The 17,371-nt window shown below is 40.4% G+C and overlaps 1 protein-coding gene across 1 annotated transcript; it reads right to left on the minus strand.

Moving 5' to 3' along the window:
• Positions 1–797: 797 nt before the first annotated feature.
• Positions 798–17,358, minus strand: LOC135116358 (PAX3- and PAX7-binding protein 1-like). The gene is made up of 15 exons (XM_064033730.1): positions 17,102–17,358; positions 15,560–15,738; positions 14,440–14,602; positions 13,426–13,525; positions 12,512–12,657; positions 11,622–11,698; positions 11,133–11,377; positions 8,618–8,807; positions 5,679–5,802; positions 4,578–4,751; positions 4,235–4,403; positions 3,399–3,595; positions 2,880–3,075; positions 2,208–2,427; positions 798–1,704 (listed from the first exon to the last, which is right to left on the minus strand). The coding sequence occupies exons 1-15, from the start codon at positions 17,307–17,309 to the stop codon at positions 1,504–1,506; spliced, it is 2,589 nt and encodes an 862-aa protein (XP_063889800.1). The 5' UTR covers positions 17,310–17,358; the 3' UTR covers positions 798–1,503.
• Positions 17,359–17,371: the final 13 nt, after the last annotated feature.

The following is a 17,371-nucleotide window of genomic DNA, read 5'->3' on the forward strand; positions in this document are numbered from 1 at the left end:
TCATTGTCATTATCATCATCAGTAATAAACGCTGGCCCATGAAAACGTTATATCTTGCGCTTACTTCCCAAAGAGCATTGCTACCATCTTTGTTACTCAATGGGCGCCAAGGTTCAGTGTACTTTATAGAAGCAGTACTGTTCCTCAATCCTGTGCTCTTTCAACAACTTTAATGGTAATTTTTATTCAGGTTTTGTTGAATTTTTAAGTGGTCTTTTACTTTTAACATGATAACGAGTGTTTGCGCTGAGATGGTGTAGAAACATAATAACCTCACTATAATATGATAAAGTTTCAGATATAGACGGAATAGCCGGGGAACTTTATAAAAAATATGAAGACCTAGTTGTACAATGGATGTTATTGATATATGACCTGGTGTGGAGGCAGAGAGAAGTACTAGAATATAAGAATTAAAATAAGAAAATAAGGGAAGCTGCAAGAAGCTTCCTTTTGTAAGTGGCGAAATGGATAAAATCAAATACACCTAATTAATCGGGCCACAGTGAAATGAAGAGTGAAAAGTGTAGGTCTGAATGGGTGTAACTGAGTATCATAGTAGGAAAGGAAGGCTACATGCAAGGTGGAAAGATTAGGTAAAGGAGCACCATGTTATGAAAGAGCTTATAGTAGTATGTAGAGCAGGAGGGCTTGAATAAATAAAAGGGTGTTTGGCTTGGGAAGTGGTGGCTCTTCTGCTGTGATCTGCTTCAGGTACACTTGTAGAGGCTGTGAAACGTTAGAGATACACAGAGAAGAGTAAATTTGTAATGTGAAGTACAGGATCTAAAACCATGTTAAACAAAAAAAAAGCTTTATTGATTTGTACATACAGAATTCAGTCTTATAAAAACTTTACAAAAATTTGTAAGAGCAGCTACCTTTTCATTGTATAGGATAGGTCTTGGATGTATCTTTGACCTTTGTTAAAATTTAACTGCTCTTCAGAAACAGTAAAATGGTGGTAAGTCTCTCTCTCTCTCTCTCTCTCTCTCTCTCTCTCTCTCTCTCTCTAACCAATGTTAAGGCTTGATAACATATTTACCTTCACATTTTTTTACCAAAGAACACCTCATAACTTGCTTCATAACAACACTTTCCATACTCAATGCATGTTTTACAAGTCTGAAACTCAAAATTCCTCACTGAACAGTTACACCACAATTTGGCTACTAACTCCTTTCAGATGTTACAATTCTATTTATGGAGAGAATTTATGTACAAAAAATATTTACAAATATGGTGTGGCTTCATTATGGACAACAACCAACCTCCCTCAGAGGAAGTGGCAACTCAAAGCCATGCCATGAGAATCAACCCAATTTGCTGTTCTATGCATTTACCTTGTCAGTGTGAGTATTTACTAGATTCAAGCACTGAACACAAATTTAAAAATTCATGATCAAGTACTTATAAGTTAGGTAGCCATTAAGATTTTATTATCTTTTCTGACTTTCCAAAATAGATCCTCAACCAAATCATATTAAAAATCACTAACTATGTTTAAAGGTACTTGTAGGCTATTTTCTCTGCTTGGGTTGTTGCTCCAATGGACTTCAGCAAATCACATACTTCCTTCAAAGCCGGAGAGTGTGTGGTGGGGTCCAGCTTCTCAGACAACTTGATGAGGAAGTCCTCTAAACGACCCAGGAAAACATGAGTTCCTTCACTCTTCACCCAAGACCGTGGTAAGGCATTGATAACCTGACAAAATGTTTAATCATTAGAGTTTCAAGTTAATAGATTCACAACAGTTTTACATACCAAGGATTTGACCTAATTTTATATAAGTGACATAAGAGAGATGCAGACAAGATTTTTAGGGTTAATATTTCAGATAAGACAAAAACTATAGGGTTCAACCTTGATACAGACTGATTTAGGGGATATACAAAATTGGTTCTCAAGCAGACTGTTACATGACAGGAATAAACTTAGTAATCAGGTTATTAGTAAAGAAGTAAGGAGCTAATACTGAGCTTTAACACAGATTTGTTGTAGATAGAGATGACAGGCAATCTTAGGAATGCATGACCCATGTGTAGGTCTACTGGCTTCTTAAAACTTTCCTTGTGTTCTCATTAATAGAATTTCAGAAAAATCAAGTATATTTTGAGAATTGGAAAACTATATTGTTTACTCTACTAGAAACATACCATGTTTGGATTCCTACATTACTGCATTGCTTGTGATTGTACTATACTTACATTCCTACACTTATCAAGGGCATCTGTGGGATTGATCTCAGCTGCCAGGTTGAGAGCAGGCAGGAGGTACAAGTTTAATAATGAACGGACAGCAAGGTCGTGAATAACCGAGTCACTGAGGACTTTATGCCACATTAATGTAGAACTGAGGAGCTTCCATGCTACCCAAAACTGACGCTGGAAGAAGAGGCTTACTCCAGAATTCTTGTTGTCATACACACTGTGAAGAAAAAGATAGCATGAATATATTACTTTGAAACTCCTGTAAAGGAATTGGATAAGATGAATTGTCAATTCATTCCTATCTATATATTCCTCTTACTCCACCACCTTCTACCTCCTCTCTCTGGTATTCCATCACTGACCCATTTTATAGGGGACAGCATTTTACTACATGCACACACAGCATCTGCTTCACCTTAATATATCTCCCTTCCATTCTCTCCACAAGACCAAATCCTCTAAAGGTGTTGCACTAAATCATCTCCACTACTCCACAATTCACTCACTGATTCACCTTTCACAAATATACCAACCTTCCATATATGCTTCATGCACCACTCATATAACCTGCATTCTGCCCACATTCTAATAAATACATATTTATTAAACTTGTATTTTGTTTTCATGTGTAGATATAGATTCATTTTGATTCCAAAAAAATGTTCTTACTTTTTAGGAAACATTGGTATGAAGATGTCATTGTCTATGGCATCTCTTATCTTGTTGATGATGGCATGGGTGAGTTCTCTGAGAGGCTTAGAGCTGGGACTCAGGCTGGGATAGGCCTCAGCATAGTGCCTCATCAGGTTAACCAGACGCACTGTTTGGGTGTGGGAGAGGGGATCCCACCAGCAGCCAACAAGTTCTGAGAAAACGGAATCACACATAAGACCAAAAATATATTCTATAACAGACAACAGAAATTAAGTTCCAAAGATATTGCTAGTTTAGCTGTAAATAAATAAATTCACAAAAATTTGCTGTTTTTAAATGTGATTCTAAATTTCAACATTACAAATACAAAGTGAAATTTGTGTCCTGAAAATATGAAAGACCATGCTGAAAGAATTATTTTCCTATTAATCTCAGTATATATATTAAGTACAACACACTATGTTTACATATTGATTACACTCAAATGCCAAATGAGGATTGTCAGCCTCATCAGCAAGGCAATGTTTGTGGTACCTTTCAACTTCACCAAGACCACCTTCTCCACCAGGTGTGACATCAACTTGCGGTCTGGGTCTTCCCGTAAGCTGTGTGGGTCGTCATCTGTGGTGTCACCAGTGCCATAAAGCAGCAGCAGGTTGAACCACTTCATGCGCTCCACCTCCACACTCTCACTGTCCTTCATCAGTGGATTCCACAATAACATCTGGAGTCTGTTATTAAGGCACTGCTTTACTCAATATTCTAGTATGTATCCAGCAATAGCTTAGGAATTATGATGGAAGAGAATTCATATACATAAGGCTATTTTTAATGACTGGAGTTCATTAACATACTGTGGGTTGGGAGGGAAGGAAAGAGAGAGTTTATGTGTGATATGTGACTATGGTTCATAAACACACTATGGGTCCATTAGGTGTGTGAGAGATTAATTATGTATGAGGCTATGGTGAAAAACTGTGGTTCATTAATATACTGTGGATCCATATGTCCTGTGGTAAGTGAACGAGACTTGATATGTATGGGGCTTAATAAATTTAATTCCTTATTCAATAAATGTCAGATGTATAGACAGGATTAAAGGAAATGTATGAACTAGAGACCACCTGTGACTTAGGAAGACAAAATGTAAATTAGCATGGAATAACTAGTGAATAGGATGGAAGGATATATCTGTCTATCTATATACTAAGCCACACAGGGTGGCTCAGGCAAGGCATATGTAAGTTTAGGATGTTAGCAACCTAACCTGCTTTAGAGAGGTGAGCTGTTAAAGCAAAATGATTCAGTAGCTAAAACAGAACAAAAACTAACAAGATAGGTAAATACACTGTGACCTAAAAAAGTTTTACCTTATATAAGGGGCAAATATTTTTGGCAGGTTGTAGGAAACATAAGCGTCAGAGTATGTGGGTCTGTCCTTTCCCCGCCACTCCTCGAACCTAGTCATGATGCGCTTCAGCTGTGAGAAGTCGTCTTCCACGTCTTCAAAAATCTTGCGCGCTTCAGCAGCGATGTGCTCTGTGAAGTTTTGCTGGTTAGGAGACAAACTGAATCCCTACTACTGCTTCAGATGAATAATAACTTTTGGTACTGAATATATTTTAACTTATTTTAGACTGGCTACTTGAAAAAAACTTTTGGACTGCACTTCATGTACCACATCTTGGAAGAAGAGCAGCACCATGCACACACCTAATTCAGTCTGCATGAGCTGGATCTCTGACTGGGACTCCTCGTCATCCGTCGACATGCCGTCATGGTGGTTGGAGTCGCCTCGTTTCTCTCGCTCCCTTCTCCTGCGGGTCCTCCGGCCCTCCCTCTCGGCTGCACGTCTTGTCCGGTACTCATCACCCAGCGCTCCTTTTCCTGGTGTTACTTGCCTTTTTATATCATATCACAAATTCTTCTTCACTATCAAGCTAGCCAATGTAATGAAATGTATATCCTAGATGATTAATTATGATAAATTTTGCTAAGACATTCTGACTTTAGCTTGCATTCAGTTTTAATAAAAATCAATAAATGTGTTACTCATGAAATTAGGAATGAACTTGATATGATTATGCCAATTTCTTATGATAATGATGAGTAAACCATCCACTAACTTACTTTATGACACAATAAAACAGGGCTGTTACATTCTAATGCATCCCTCATTCATCCAGTAAGTACTCACATCTTGCTGCATATTTAAATGTGATCAGTTATCATATACTCACTGTAAAAACTGAGCATTGTTTGGGGCCACCAGTAACTAATTTGTTCAAATACAGAAGGAAACACTGCAAGTAAAATGCACACACCATGTGTAAAAGAGCTTCCTGCCAATGTTCTCCACAATGCACTTCATTGAAGAAGCATTCCTTCCAGCTAATACTGCACTCAAGGCAACCTCAAGCTATTAACAGCATACTAATGTTTATTCTGTTACACAAGGCTTTTCAATACCATGTTTAAAAAGAAGTTCTGAAAAATTAAGATATGACCCTTTAGCCAGAAATCAAGCCTGCATCCTTTACCACAGTAATCTTGGTGATAGTTTCATTGCTTACTTCCTTTATAGAGGCCATGGCACAGTACCAAACCCATAAACACTGCTAGCAGCAGTGAAAATCTAGACTTGATACAACTTCAGTGTGGTGGTTGGTAATAAAGAGATCAAGAGATACATCATAACTGAAATGCTGCAGTCTGAGCAATGATGAGCTGATACTTGATCAACACACTGCTTGGCCTGGTGAGCTACAGGCAAGGCAGCAAGGCCTCCTCTACACAGAGCTGGGACACACATACCAGCAAAGGGGGAGAATTCATCATTCTGGTCCCTCACATCCTGGCGGCGACGCTGCACCATCTTCTGGGCTCGCTGACGATACAGTGCATACACCTGCTCCTCCAGGCCACCAATCTGAGGGACCTGCCAAGAGATGCCTTCCATTAGTGGAGTTTCTTCTAACTCCTGCTACATCACACACCCTCCTTGCCTGACCCTTCCCAGTACATTAATTCAAATGCTACTGGTTTATACACAACTTTGTCCATTCATATACTCAGCATCTTGGACCATTACCTGTTCATCATGTGCTCAACAATGTAACTAATATTAATTTTGAGCACTGGAGACATGTATAATTTTTTAATCAGATTAATAAAAAAAAAATACATTACTGTTCTACCAAAAAAAACAAAAATATATTACTGTTCTACCTACCAGTTCATGGCATTTGTAAGTATTGTGTAATTCCTCTCTTTTGTTCATTCTGTCACACATATGTACATAAAAAGTATATTACCTTTGAACTCAGACTATCTTCACTTGAAATAACAAAACAATCTCATTTTGTTAACTTAATAATTCTCAGTTACATGTGCAGCAATATCACATTACAAATGTCTTCACTCATGTATCCACAGGAACTGGCTGCCACACACCCACCACGTTCCCCCACACTAGTGTTCAAAGGAGGCTGTCTCACACCCAACTGAGCACTGTTTCATTCATCATCCCCCTGGACACATTCTGCTATGAAATCCTACTTCAATGCAGCCGCTGTAATTACTAAATTGTACAAAAAAATATACTTTAAGCTATTAGATCTGGAAACACTTTCTTGTGTATATGACTTGCTGTTATCATGATACTGCATCACTTAGTCTAAATATTTGTTGCCCTCTTTGCCCTAAAAACCCAAGCAAAGACTGCACCTATAACTTGTCCCACAACCACACACACACACACACACACACATATTATATATATATATATATATATATATATATATATATATATATATATATATATATATATATATATATATATATATATATATATTTTTTTTTATTTTATTTCCTACTACATTTTAAAATTAAATGTATCTCTTTTTCCAACATCAAAACTTTCTGGAAGAGATCTCATTTTGACTCATTAACTGCTGTTTATTAGAAAACTATTCACTGCATGTACCAAGGACTTATCAGGAATGCAATCTTGCACACCATGCCCTGTGGCACTAGAATATGCAATTACTGAAGGTGTGTTTTAGTGCTCCCAGGAACTCACGGTACTGTGGTCAAATGCATTCTTTTTAGGTTTTGTGAACTCTAGCCTTTGATTTGTTTTCTTTTTATCTTTCAATCAAGCTGCTATCCTGTTTTAAGGGGACAGACCAGACAAGGTAAGTTTTCTCTTCATGCTAAAACATTCCCTTATGTCGACTCTTACAAAGAAAAAATAAATAAATAAATAAAATTTGAAAAAATAAAAAAAATAAAAAGCCATAAAATAATATATATATATATATATATATATATATATATATATATATATATATATATATATATATATATATATATATATATATATATAATGGCTTTTTTTTTGTATATATATAAATATATATATTTTATGTATATGGTAAAAAAGACATCAGTATTTGTTACCTTACCTGCATTTTGAGCTACTGCCCATTACAAAGTGCGAGAGCCAGTGGTACCTGTGTCCTGCTAAACACCTCAAGGCCTCTCAACACTCAACACATTCATGTCTTGTCACTAACACGATTCAATATTACCTTGGCTTTATTCAAGCTCTCCATTAATAACACAATGTTCTGCTGTGGCCTGCAATGCCTGATGCATGTGTCCTAAAGGCTATTTCAAAAATCTCCACTGAGACAAGTAATCCATTGAAAAGGTCAGTAAAGCCATTCTCAACTCTGTTATCCAACATATCCTCTGAGTTATTTCCCCTGAGGTGAGATCCCCTGCCTCTATGACCCACCTAGATGCAGCAGTTTCACCACCAACACCCCTTTAAATATCATTAATACTTTCTCTTTTGCTGGAGCCAACACTGATTATTAGGCACATCTCCCATCCATTCCCCACTGTCTACTGCACTAATGCCATCTTTCTGATTTAAGTCCTACCTATATGAAGAACGAAATACTGCTGGTAATAGAGAGAGAGAGAGAGAGAGAGAGAGAGAGAGAGAGAGAGAGAGAGAGAGAGAGAGAGAGAGAGAGAGAGAGAGAGAGAGAGAGAGAGAGAGAGAGAGAGAGAGAGAGAGAGAGAGAGAGAGAGAGAGAATACATCTGCACATTGTTACAGTAAAAAGAATCACACACCGAGACTGGGTGGGGTTTGTGCTATACCAAAAAATATATTGTAACTCCTGCTTTGTGTTACCTACCTTCAGGTGTAGTTTCTCTCGCGCAAATACTGAATGGGGAAACATGACAACACTCATCTCTACAATTAACTAATGATATTATTCGAAAAGAAACCACTAAAATTAATTTACAATTTAGACTGGTAACTTGCAGTTTACAGAGAAACTTCCTTAACATGAAGAAATACATTGCAATAAGTGCCCACACTGAGTTTTTTAGTGATCATGTGACTTCTTCAACAGTGACTGGACTCAAGGTCCTTCCAACACACCAATCCCAACAGATGATGACCAAAACAGCATCCCAACATCTGCCACCCATGACACACACACACACACACACAGACAACACACAGCTGTACACCATCACCACCACTGCTACCTCTGCCACCAAGCCTAGAGACAAATGTCTAATAGAACTTGTACAACTTGCAGTTCCTCTTTCCCACACAATGGTCAGAGCTATGTTAATGTTTCAGATTTTCCCACAGCTTCCCTTCCAATAACCCCCGCCCCCCAGACTTTCCATAGAGTAATACTGCAAGGTTGCATTTGAACCCACCTTTTCATTCAGACAGTCTCTTAAGTCAGTGACATACCCACGGATATCTTGATAGAACTGGAAGATGCTGGTCAGCGGGTGTTGCTCCAAGCTACACCGGGAGATGGTGGACTTGCAGGTCACCAGGTCATCTATCACCGTGTCCGCCTCCTTCTGGTGGCGCCGGTACACCTCCTCCAGGCTGGTGCGACTGTGAGGGGCGACACAAAAGGGAAGACCCGGGACGTAACATTGGCACACTGGCTGTCTGTCCCGCCCTACCGACACATGGCACATGGCAGCTGGTGGCCAGGACAGGGTGTATGTGTGGTGTCAAGGTGTAGCTGGGAAGGGATTGCTGTACATGCCTTTCCTTGCCATCACACTTAGGAATAACCATCCATAAAGGGTATTTCTCATGACCATGACATCAAACTGTTCTTGAGAAATTACCCACATCAACCACTTCCAAGAAAGGAATGTTGTACTTAATTCCCCAAACCCAAATGTGAGGCAGCAATGAAGGGGGATTCAGGTCACAATTTTCACAGGCAACAATACCAAAGGTTTGTTACTATAGCTACTTTTTACAGGAATACTTCAGTGGAAGCACCAACCTGGCAGACAAGAAGCTGGCTTTGCCTTGTACTTGGCAATACACTCATGCACACACTGTTTACCCCTGTTATGGCTCCAGCCAGAATGTGAAAACAGGTGTGAGCAATGAGTCAGTAAAGAGGAACTCAATCACCAATAAATTGGCAAGTACCAGTTCAAGACAGTTACAGCGATAGTTTCATCCTCAATACGCACAGCATAACAGCTGGTATGACATCAAGCATTCACCTTTAAGGATGCCTGTCAGCACCAAGTGGCTTTATGTCACATTTTCCATACATGATGTTAACGAAGTGAAATATTGGGAGGATACTTAGGAGCTGTAATCAAATGTGACTGGACTTGGTCAAGTATTCAGTCATGGTGGTGGGCATGTGGTCTGCACTGAGATGTGGTGAGTTCTGTGACCCAAGTTTGAGTCCTGGCAAAGCTGACCATTTTTCAAGCAATTCCTGCATGGCTGGAGGATATCCATATGCTTCCAATCAACCGTATCTTCAACAGAAATTGTATCAGATAGCTCTGAGAGGCAGCCTGAGCCTCTGCAAAGGCATCACTCAAAAATCTCACTGCTCCACCACAAATGGCCAACCATCTCTGCCCCAAGAATTGATTACTGCTGCTATATGCCATGAACACAAATAAATAAAATGCTGCCACATCTTACTGGCAAAATTTTCCACACAAAAGAGTGAATGTAATGTAACCTGCCCTGACTGGCGCTAGTGGTGCCTGTGTACTAACCAAAAGTTGAGTACAGTTTTCTCACCACCACACTAGACCATGGTGATATGCAGCTGACACTCATCTCTCACCACTATAAAAACTGTCAGCTGAACACTTCTTCACACTGCCTGTATGAATACATACTTTAGAGTTTATCCCTTGTGGACAGTTTTGGAAAAGGATGATAGCATGAAATGTTCCCTCAAGGAAAGACATAAGGAAGTCATGAATATACATAGAATCACTCCAACTTAGAAACAGTTTTTACACACAGATAAAATGTACTTTCTGGAAGGAGTGACCAGACAATAGATGCCAGACAGACATTGGCAGCATCCCTTCCTCCCCCACACCTGTGATCTAGACCCATGCCCTGACCAGTCTCATGCTACACTAGATTAACTTAATAAACAAAGCAACACATACAAGTATACTGAAGATGATAATGGTGACTACACTCAACTGAAACTTAAAACATCTACAAGTGACATGATGCAATAATCTAGACATACATCATTTAAGGAGAGTGACTTTGCTCATTATATTAACTTACTTCACCTCACATCCAGCACACAACCCAACACACTGCCTTGCACCACCCTCCACTCAGCACGTGTGCTACCACTACACCGTTCAGTTGTTCCACACACTCTCACAAGCCTCATTCACCATCCTTCAAAGCCATTGTTATCATCCTAGATTAACTTTTGCTATCCCAAAAATTATGCATGCATGGTTTTTGCTAACTTCATATTTTCCTACATACTGAACATTTTACTCACAAGGTAAGACAATCTGAGTTTCTTGCACAATAAAAATATTTAAAGAAAGATCAAGTTCAAAATTTCCAATTCACTAAAACCTAAAATTTCTGGAAAATATGAAATTCACCAGACAAAACTTGCTTTTAAGGCTAAATGTTAGACTCTCTCTCTCTCTCTCTCTCTTTTCACACACACACACACACACACACACACACACACACACACACACACACACACACAGCTTCACTAGGTCTGGCCACCGCCACCAAGACACACTGATGGCAAGCCAGGCCTGGAAGCACCCCGAGGCCCAGGTTAAGTGACCAGCGCTCTCTCGGCTCAATCCGAGAACAAAAACGTGGGGCAGGAGGCCGAGTCTGGCCGTTGGCGGGGCGATCACCACCGCCACTACCTCGGGTGTTGGCTACCTGTCCTGGAGGCGCTTGATGATGCCCTCCGCCTGGTAGTTGGCGGGGCGTGGCAGGGCGGACGAGGATGCAGGAATGAGGCTCTCCTGGCCCCACAGGGTCGGCTCCATCTGGCTGACGCTGGTGCTGCTGCTACCGTTGCCCACCCCAGCCAGGCCACAATTGTCCAGGGAGGCAGGGAAGGGACCACCTGTGCTGGGGTCTGGCAGGCCATCCTGGCTTGCTTCACCCTCACAGCCAGCAGCCTGCTGGGACACACACCACTCACAATACAGCACAGCACAAAGCTTGCCCCCCCAAACCTCTACATCAAATGTTTTCACCCCCTCATACTTAAACACATTCAATATTGAAGTACTCATGCTGAAGCAAAGGTAACAAAATTTGATGAACTAAATGCTTTCAATGCTTTACTCCCTATCTAATATGATGTCATGAGTTACACTGAAAAAGCAATATTCCTACACATTGCCACACTGCAAAACACACCTTAGTGCTTGCCCTGGCTTTCTGCAGCTGCTGCTTCTCCCACTCCCGCTCATGGTCACTGTTGTCTGTGCCATCATCTGGGCCAGGATAAGATAGGCAGAGAAATTAGCAAAATGAAAATAACCATAAATTTTACATTACGGCAGTGAATATGGTATACATGGAAAGAGCAGGTGGTGTGATGAAAATGGATATTGAAAATAATGTGAGCATTTACCACAGGTGTGGTACATTAACAAGATGAGGCAATGAAGAGTGGGATGCTGGATAACTTGAGGTGCAGCAACCAAGGCTGGTGTAGTCACCTGGTGGGTCAAGGGAAAAATTATATGATAGGCATAGAAGCCAGCGAAGAATTGAAATGCTAACAAAACACTATAAAAGGCACAAGACAAGTAAACTACTGCAGGACTTTTAAAAATTTTCCCAGGTTAAATGTGAACAAAAGATTTTTCATGATGATCTACTCCTGTGTTTTCCTGAATACTAAACAAAGTAGCAATCAAAACAACATCCCACTGTCTGTTTCCCAGTATCATAAAGACTCCAATACTAAGTACAGTAAAATCTCCCTAAGTTAAAACCCTTAAGTCAGATACTGTTTAAATTGGATGCTTCTAAGGGAAGGGGAAGGAGCTGAATCGAGCAAGGAAGGTGGTACACAAAAACCTCAACAAATCTGCCTACAAATGGTACATGCAAGAAAGAGATGAAGGGTTAACAGTGCACAGCCTGGACATCCAGCAAGCTGCAGGGAGGTTTGCTGGACACCTTGGTGATAAAGAATTTAAGTGCAGTGCTATGTTCGGATAAGTCAGATCAGCCTTTCTCCCAATTAGTCTTAGTGAGGTTTTACTGTACACAGCTCCACTCCCACAGCCTCTTCTCACCTTGTGCTGCATTGAATGCCTCCTGCCGCTGTTGCCTGTCCCTCGCCTGCTGGTTCACGGCAAAATCCATGCGGGACGACCCTTCTTCGTCATCACTACGGTCATTGTCGTCATCCCTCACCAGCCGGCCCTTGCCCTCCTCCAGCCTGCCAGCATTTCAACACTTACAACTCATCCATACAGAACATTTTCATTTCAACATTTACAACTCAGAACACCTACAACATCAACACTTACATCACTTATAACACTTCAACACAGTCATACAGAACATTTTTGCACAGCAACAATATGACTTCAGAAACCTCTCTGAAGGAAACTGGGCTGCTGTATGGAACTAGCAATGTTGTGCAATTCCTACAATGTACCCTGAGCTAGTTACCAATGCATCACAACTGATTCCTCATGATACTACTCCACAAGTGCCATGCTAATCTCTAGGATATTATTCACTGAAATGCTGTACAGGCACTCCTCAGCTTACAACAGTCTTGACTTCTTCTATTTGTTAGTTACAACACTGGCAATGCTTGCTCCTGTACATTTCCCTTTTGATCTTTTTTTTTTTTTTATTTATTTATTATTTTTTTTTTTTTGCAGATTTACTTCGTAAGTTTTTATTTACTGTATGTCCTCCATGTGTTTGTTTTATAGGTACAATACTTAGGTTTTTATGTCCTAGATTATGACTTAACAGCAGAATAGCATTGGCATAGGTAAATGACACACTGTAGGTGCTTACTTAAGCTACTTCTGACCTGTACCAAAAATTAGTTTACAATGTGGCACCGGAACAGAACTCTGTTGTAACTTGAGGACCCCTGTACAAGTTTTATCAGAACACATAAAGGCATATCTCATTGACATCACTGACCACAGGCAGAAAAGTCTCACATTGTTCTGGTTCTGCTCACCTGACAGTGTCATCAATGGGGATCATGTCGCCCTGCTCTCTGGCCTGCTGCCGCTGCTTGCGTATGGCATGGATCATGTTGGCATCAGGGATTTGTCCACCTGGGGAGCCACACACCATGTAAAAATGCAAATTTGTACATAACACTAGCAAATGATCATGAAAAGCCTAAGAACTCCCGTTTGGCATGAATGAACTGTCATAACTGTCATGTCAGCACAAAATTATCATTGTTTAGAATCTGAACTTAAAACCAGCAAATGGTAATGAAAAGCCTAAAAAAAATCTCATTTTGCTAAGCATTGAAGGAAATGTTGTCTAGAAGTGGTGATGTCATAACTGCCACATAAGCACAAAATGGTCCTTATTAAGAATTTGTACTTAATACCAGTAAATGCTTATGAAAAGAATAGAGAAGCTCCCATTTGAATTAGCATTAGCAGAAATGTTGTCTCTAATGGTGAAGTAAAATCATAACTGTCGTGTCAGTATGAAGTGGCCGTTGTTAAGAATGAAAACCATCTACCAGTGTTTCCATGATCAATAAAGTTTCAAGAAGCATTAGTAGCCTGGATCAAACTGAATAATCTAAGCAAGACAGTAAATTATGACTAGATGATCATCAGGTCTAAGAGTAGTTTTCCTTCCATGACTTCCAAAAAAGACTTAAGTCATTTCTCCTAAACAACAAGAAATTTCTTAAAAGAGTTGTAGCATTTGAGAATAGTACAATGTAGGAATCCATTAAAAACATAAATTAAACTGAAAATAAGTAAAAATGCAGATGAAATTTTGAGCATCAGCCCAGATCTAATCTAATCATTTCATCAACATCCCCAAGACCATATCTGCTGTGTGGAGGAGCTGGATGTCAGTGACAAATAATAAGCAGGATGGTATAACTGATACAATAATCCCATCTGTCACCAAAGAAATAATTGCCAACATCTATATGAACTATGGGGAAAATTTTGAGATACAAAAATGCAATTGTGCAAACCAGTAACTTCCTTACTTTGCAATATCTTTTTCCAGGGATCAAGAGACTGGGGAGCCTTGGTCCCTTTGGGCCGGAACTTGTGTTGGCCTGGAACCTCGTCATCTGAATCTGAATCACCTGGACGAGCCCCAATGGCCTCAGCCTCTCGCCCATTGACAATGCGAATCCCAAGCTCATCCTGAAAGAAGCCTGAAGGTAGTAATGCATCCCTGACAAGCAAACACTGCACATCATAAACAATAATAGAACAATTGTACCAAGTGTTGTGATGTGTTCTTGTGTGTACTTCCCGACCCTGTGCGCATAGTAAGTGATACAAGAAATCATGTGTGTGAGTGATGCAAGTCCACGAAAGCCAATGTGACTGAATGACAGGAGTAAAATCAAAAGTCCAAGGAGAGGAAAGCCACTTTGAGGGTGGATGGTCTGTGTAAAGGTGTAATTACATGAAACAGACACAAGTAGCAGGGGGATATTTGAACAAGCAAAAAGGAAGTGTTTGGATAGGAAGAGGTGGTTATGCAGTGGCCAGCATCTGGAGGATTACTTCCAGATGGGGCCAAGTATGAGAGAGAGAGAGATAGACATAAAGAGACAAAGAGAAGATAAACATCACAGGGATTCTCTCAATATTTCAATATTCTGATTACTAAAACTGTAAACTTGTACAAATTATGCTGGTTGCGTGAAGACTTACAAGTATATCAACACTAATGGTAACTCTTTTATGAATCACCTCACCACCTACTGCATCACTTCATAACTATACTCTAGTCTTTGCAGCCTCTTTTCTCTTTAGAACCCAATCTAAGCACTAGTCCTTTGAGATGCCTCTCAACACACCAAAATAGATTAAACCACAACCAATCCTTTCTGAAGTGCTTCCCAACACAACTCTACAGACCAAAACAGCACTAACACACCACACTAAAACTAACCACCACCACTCCTTCATGAGCTGCTTCCTGACATATTGGAGTAGATCTAACCACCACTACTTCATCCTGAGCTTCCTCCCAACATATCACAATAGATCTGACCACCACCACTCCTTCCTGAGCTGCCTCAACACACCACTACAGACTAGCCAAGCAGCCAGCACACCTGCTCGCCTGCAATGGTTATCTGGCCCTACCAATTCAGACACTGTGGGGCCCCCATTCTTGTCCTTCTCTCTGAACTTGTCCTTCCCCTCTGCCTGTCTCTGTTTCTCCTTTTCCTCTCTTCTCTTCTCCTTCCTCTCCTTCTTCATCTCCTTCCTCAACTTGTAGCTGAGGCTTGACTTCTTCTCTTGGAACATAATGCCATCATCAGCTGAAATTAAAAGAATTATGGTGTCACAAACATATACACTTTAATTCTTATATGGTGTTGCTGTAATATTATAATGGCAACACTTTCATTGCCTCATGCAACTCACATCCTCCCCTCACTCTCTTCTATCCTTTCTGTCCTCTGGTCACAAAAATTCAAGCAGTGAACAGTTTTGAGATGCCAGCATGTCATTTTACCTCACACTACCTCTTAATATTCACTGCCCTGCCCACTGCTGCATCATTTAAATATTTTAACAATTTCATGACAAGTAGATATGATACTGACCTATCACATATTAATGTATAATGTATAAATAAACAAATATACATCACCTCATCATAGTTAACATTATCATGCTATTAGTAACTCAGCAGCTCCTTCACTTTTACCATTTACAGGGAGGCAGTTCCATCTCTCCTTGATCCAGACACCCCATTTTGTACCAGGACCTCCACCTTGTCATGTTTATGATATTTATTATTACGTATTTTTTTTTTAAAGGAGGCAACAAAAGCATAAATAAGGGTGTACGGATTTGTGATGAAAATTAATGTGGAAGTCTAAACATACCAAAATCTACTGGGAAAAGCTTGTCATTTAGATCACTGAGCATTAAGGTGAATTTGCAAAGATTAACCACATTCTGCATTGTACACCTATTATAACCTCAGCACCTTCCATGCACACCTGTTGTGAATGATGCACTTTCCAGACATTCTTATCTCATCTTGTTTATTATTGTTATTATAATTATTATATTATTATTATTATCATTATTTTATCTAATTATTTTCCAAGATATGAGAATACAATATGGACTGCCACACCAGTAGGGTGCAGCTTCTGGGAATTATGGAAATAACTTTTGCCAACTAATTTCCAGACACTGACTTAATTTCCCAGCATATGTCACATTTTCAAACTGTGATCTGTACAATAAAGGGATAAGCTGTGAAACTGATGAACTGAATTAACCTAAACCTGGCTTGATGAAAACTCTTGTCATTTCAATATTATCCTAGCTTCCTTCTCTCCTCTGGCGCAAGTTACCACTGAGGGTTAGGAAGCCCACCAGGTGACATAACCAGGTAAGAAGCGTGTCAGCCTCAGGTAATTACCAGGATTCCGCTCATTTGCAACACCCGTCCCTCCCTTGTCCCTGCCGCCTGGTCCTGGGCGGCCGCGTTTCCGCCAGGTAACATGACAGGTAGCCCTCCACCTCCCTTCCCTCCTGCCATACGTGGGGCGACCTAAGCCTCACTAGGTCACCCACACACACAAAGACCAAGCCAGTACAGTCTATCTCGACACAGCAGCAAACAGGTAAACATACACACAGCACACCTGCCCTGGGCCTCACCTTCCAGCTCGTCCTCGAAGCTCAGCACGGACTGTTTCTTGGGCTCGGCCTTCTCTTTGGCCTTCTTTTTCTCCTTCTTCCCGACTGGCGGAAGGTTGGAGTTACTGTCATCTGTGCTCAGGATGCTCGTGGTCTCGCCTTCCACTACCGCCTCCTCCTCGCTTAGCCGCCGTGCCCGAATATTAAGGTTTTTGCGTTTCTTGAACATGGTGTGCGGCGCTTCCCTGCTCGGCCTCACCAATGGTCGGACTTTCGGCGCCGCGCTGCTCG

Source organism: Scylla paramamosain, chromosome 31 (genome assembly GCF_035594125.1).
Source record: "Scylla paramamosain isolate STU-SP2022 chromosome 31, ASM3559412v1, whole genome shotgun sequence".
Classification (NCBI taxonomy): domain Eukaryota; kingdom Metazoa; phylum Arthropoda; class Malacostraca; order Decapoda; family Portunidae; genus Scylla; species Scylla paramamosain.

Bases quoted from the DNA above. Each gene is read 5' to 3' on its own strand.
- LOC135116358 (XM_064033730.1), bottom strand. From the start codon at position 17,309: ATGTTCAAGAAACGCAAAAACCTTAATATTCGGGCACGGCGGCTAAGC. The intron at 8,808-11,132 runs GTAGCCAACACC...CGCCCCTCACAG, and splicing joins ATCAAGCGCCTCCAGGACAG to TCGCACCAGCCTGGAGGAGG. The intron at 4,752-5,678 runs GTATGTGTGTCC...AAGTAACACCAG, and splicing joins TGAATTCTCCCCCTTTGCTG to GAAAAGGAGCGCTGGGTGAT.